The 3964-nt window shown below is 41.5% G+C and overlaps 1 protein-coding gene across 1 annotated transcript in view; it reads right to left on the bottom strand.

Moving 5' to 3' along the window:
- SQLE (squalene epoxidase) overlaps positions 1–3964 on the bottom strand; it is a 13685-nt gene that overhangs the window by 4567 nt on the left and 5154 nt on the right. The window contains 2 exon segments of the mRNA XM_010131417.1: positions 494–607; positions 3479–3575. Coding sequence (XP_010129719.1) covers positions 494–607; positions 3479–3575 — 211 coding nt within the window.

Here is a 3964-nt window from a genome sequence, read left to right as displayed (position 1 = left end):
AGAAACGTGCTTTTTTAAACAAAAAAAAAAAAAAAAAAAATTGTGTTGTATGAACTGGTCTAGTGAGTCCAGTGCTCAGTTTAAAGTTGAATCCTAATCCAGTTTTTTCCCAACTCTCTTTGTTCAACTATATGCTCAACATTAACACTATACTCCACTCTTAAACCAGAAATCTACTTTTAACAACAATATCAACTCTTTTTTAAAAAAAAAAAAACACCACAAGACACAACCCACAAACCAAAACATGCTCTTAGTCACCTAGAAGTGTTTTAAGAGTTGAAAATCTGGTCTGTAACTGTACAGACACTGAAACAGATAGAACAGTTGGATAAATATTTAAAAGCTGTTTATCTATTTTAACTATTAGATAAAATAGTTCTAACTGATTATGCGGGAAAAGATAATGAGCAACAATATATTGCGTGAAACTCAGATCCGCATTAAGCAGCGGGAGCATACTGGCTTGTGTAGTATCACACACAGGAGTTACCTTCAAAATGCAACCAACAAAATGGGATGAGACAGTAACTTTGCTGGAGACCAAGTTTTTTCTAAACTTGGAAAAAAGTCCATCAGCTACAACAGTAAGTGGTGCATGAAGTTCCTGCAGCAGAAAGAATAAAAAAAGATACGACATTTTCAATTTTGCTTCCAAACGGTGGGAAACAGCTCCCAGGCTCTCATTTTCAATCCTACATTAGATGTTCTACAAAACAAGAAATATGTAAGAGGATCGCAGACATATTTATAATATATGTGTTAAGAAATACAGTACTTTTTGCCTTCCTCACTTCTAGAGGAAGTAGAGTTAAAATAACAACACACTGCAGCTTTTGCCTTCAGACAACATAGCTATGGGGACTGCGGAGGAACTTGGGTAAAAAAAGACAAGAAAGTAGATTAATTGCTCCCTTCAGGAGAAACGAAAGAAAACAAAGAAGAGATGTTAAATTAAAGACCCTTGTTTAAGCATCAGAGCAAAACCAGAGCAAAGCGAAACAACACGAAATGCAGGAAGCACACCAAGATCTCCTTCAGAAGACAAGCAGTGAACTCCACGGTTCATAGTTCATTTAGGAACTGCTACAGCAAATAGTGTAGGCGGATAAAATACAAAATACATCCGAGTAAACTGGTTAGGTTCAGCCTGAACGCCTGCACAAATTCCTAGTGTTTAACACCTGCGCTGTTCTCTAACACAAGCAAGTTATTCCGACTACTAAAACGTATTTTTACCGTTACGGTAACGTAACACCATTATTATCTAGCAAGCATTTAGAGGTAGATGTTTCCTTCCACCTGCAGCTTTCTCAGTGTCAGGATATTGTGATTTAACTGCTAATTACTACAGAATTATATGGAGCATTAGTCCTTGGGCTTCAATAACCTCCTATATTTGGCAGAAAGAAATAGTTTTCCTTTAAAGCTTTCGGGTTGTAAGTAACGTGGCAAAACAAGCACACGATGCTCCTGGAAATCATTTTACTACTGGATGGAAGCATCTGGTGAGCCAGCGTGTGACTGGGTTCCGCTGTGAGCAGCTCTCTCCTGCCAAGGAATGGACTCAGTCACTCACGTCTCACAATTCCTCCACCTTCTGCTCTGTTAAGGGAAGTTGGACAAAATCAGAGCTGAGTAAAACAATATTCGTTTATGGAGTCTGAGCATACAGAAGTGAGTGGAGCGAACAAAACCTCTTTCCTATGGACTCCTGACTCCAATGATTGCAAGTTCCTGCAATTAAAGTCACCTGCCCGTGCGGGCTCCTTGGCGTCTAACAACTGATGTTACAATTTTTCCACAGTCAACATACTAAAACCTTTATTCAGTTGCCTGGTTTTGGTAAATTTTCTAAGTTGACTTTTAGCATACTGGCTAATTTGAACCTCATTCAAGATAATAAAAATCTCAAAGGTCACAGGTCGAGAAACAGTTAAGAAGGTCAGTCTAGTTCATACACTAGATTTCTATAATCAAAGGTGATCTAGGCCAGACAATGGAACAGCTCTGTCCAGCCACAGAACTTCACCATGATACAGAGAGGGAACTCAAAGCCTAAAGAACTACATTCACATTCTCAGGAAAGATGCAGGCGAAATCACCGGTCACACTACTGCCGGTCACATAAGTCACACCTAAAATTACAACAACATCCATGAACGTGTAAAGCTTAAAAACCAACTTCAAAGTAAAATACGCATTACCCTCCTCCACCCTCAAACCAAACCAAACCAAACCAAACCTTCTACATTGCTGGATGATAATGCAAATTGGACTTGGGGAGAAAACCAGCAAAACAACAAACCTCCCCCCAGACCCTCTCCTCTCCAAACTCCCTACTTCCCCAGTACCCATCTGCGATTTGACGGCTTATTCTACTAGTGTGGAGCTCCTAATAGGGTTTTATTCATTTTACATGACGTGTAGGACAGACCAAGGACGAGGACTTGGAACTCCCCCTTCCTCCAGCTACCTCAGGTGGGGTCAGGGATGTGGCTTCCACTCAGCTCTCTTACAGCTTCCGCCTTACAGCACTTTGCCATCAAGTGGGCTGCCACGCCATTTACCTGAAGAGCATCTAAAACCAACTGGTTCTCCTACAACTTGGGCAAGTACTTTTAAAAGACTCTTGTACACATGGTTTTACACCACCATTTCCATTTCTACACGACCTAAAGATAAGAGACTTTGACAATAATGCTCAGAGCAGGATCTTCCAGCTACTCGGGAACTTCCTCAGTCCTGTATGGAGGGCAGCAGAGCACAGGCAGGAGACGCCTGTCTTCCCCGTCAGAGCACATCTGAACACTCTGGCTACGGAACTTTGGGCAGCAAAGGAGGTTTAAAGTCAACAAAGAAGGGGAGTACAAATTTGGCTTTTCTAGAGGATAGGCAGTATCCAGAACTTCAGCACATAGGCTCTACCTAGACTGGTCGTTCCTAAGCTTTTCAGTTAAGGTCACATGGTTTCCTAAAACGTAGCCAGCAGTTTAGCCTTAGTTGAGGTGAAGACCATTAATCAAATCCATGATGCAATTAAAAAAGAACTCTCTTTCTGTGATCCAGGAAAGGACTGGACAAAGCTATGTCCATGCACAAGCACCTATCGTCTTATTTTCAGACACCTCGGTTACATACAGCTAAAGCACAAATCTTAATACATTGTTTTTTCCACCAGTAATTCAATAGACTTTAAACTCCAGACACACAAATATTGAAATAAATAATGAACTGAATTCTCCAGAGACACTGAAAGCAGAAGCTGCACAATAAGTTATAACAAGAATTCCCATATGCCAGAACCGTATCCAGCAGAAAATAATCTCCTTTTATTAAAGTTTTCGCTTTCTGGATAATCGCATTATTTCTGTACCAGCGCTCCTAAATAGAGTTGTTTTAAACATTATGTATATATATAAACCAACCCTTGATTTTCTCCATAGTAAACAAACATCGTAACAGAAAACTGTCTCACCTTAGTGTCTCCGGTTTCCTTGTCCTTGTACTGAACACCCACAACACAGTCATCTTCCTCAAGCAACTGTAACACTGTCCCCTCGATGAATTTTGCACTGAAATAAAACAGAAGGGTCAGAACAGCAGAGTTTGATATTGGGTACAAACATTTCAAGGCACTACACTCAGAAGGAGAAACAGATTTTCACTAATTTCTGTCGACAGTTTGTTTAAATTTTACAAAAGTGTGTCCTTGGCCACTTTCAGGAGCCACAGTAAACCCCCCAACGCGCTTGTCATTAATTTCAGTCCAACACTACCATTGGGTTGATAGCTGAGAACACTCTAAAGCCGGAGTGCTTATCTCGAACACCCTGCCACTCAGCAGAACGCCCAGGGGTGCTTCAGGTGCTCCGCGGCCACATGAGGAGCGCGGAGGAGTCCGGCGCCGGGCGGGATCCGGGCAGCTGACTGAGTCACGGTTGCTTGGGCGCAGGAACCGCCG

The sequence above is a fragment of the Buceros rhinoceros genome, unplaced genomic scaffold (assembly GCF_000710305.1).
Source record: "Buceros rhinoceros silvestris isolate BGI_N320 unplaced genomic scaffold, ASM71030v1 scaffold5112, whole genome shotgun sequence".
NCBI classification, from domain to species: Eukaryota; Metazoa; Chordata; class Aves; order Bucerotiformes; family Bucerotidae; genus Buceros; species Buceros rhinoceros.
The sequence above is the reverse complement of the archived record's forward strand: the minus strand, read 5'-3'. Positions and strand labels throughout refer to the sequence as shown.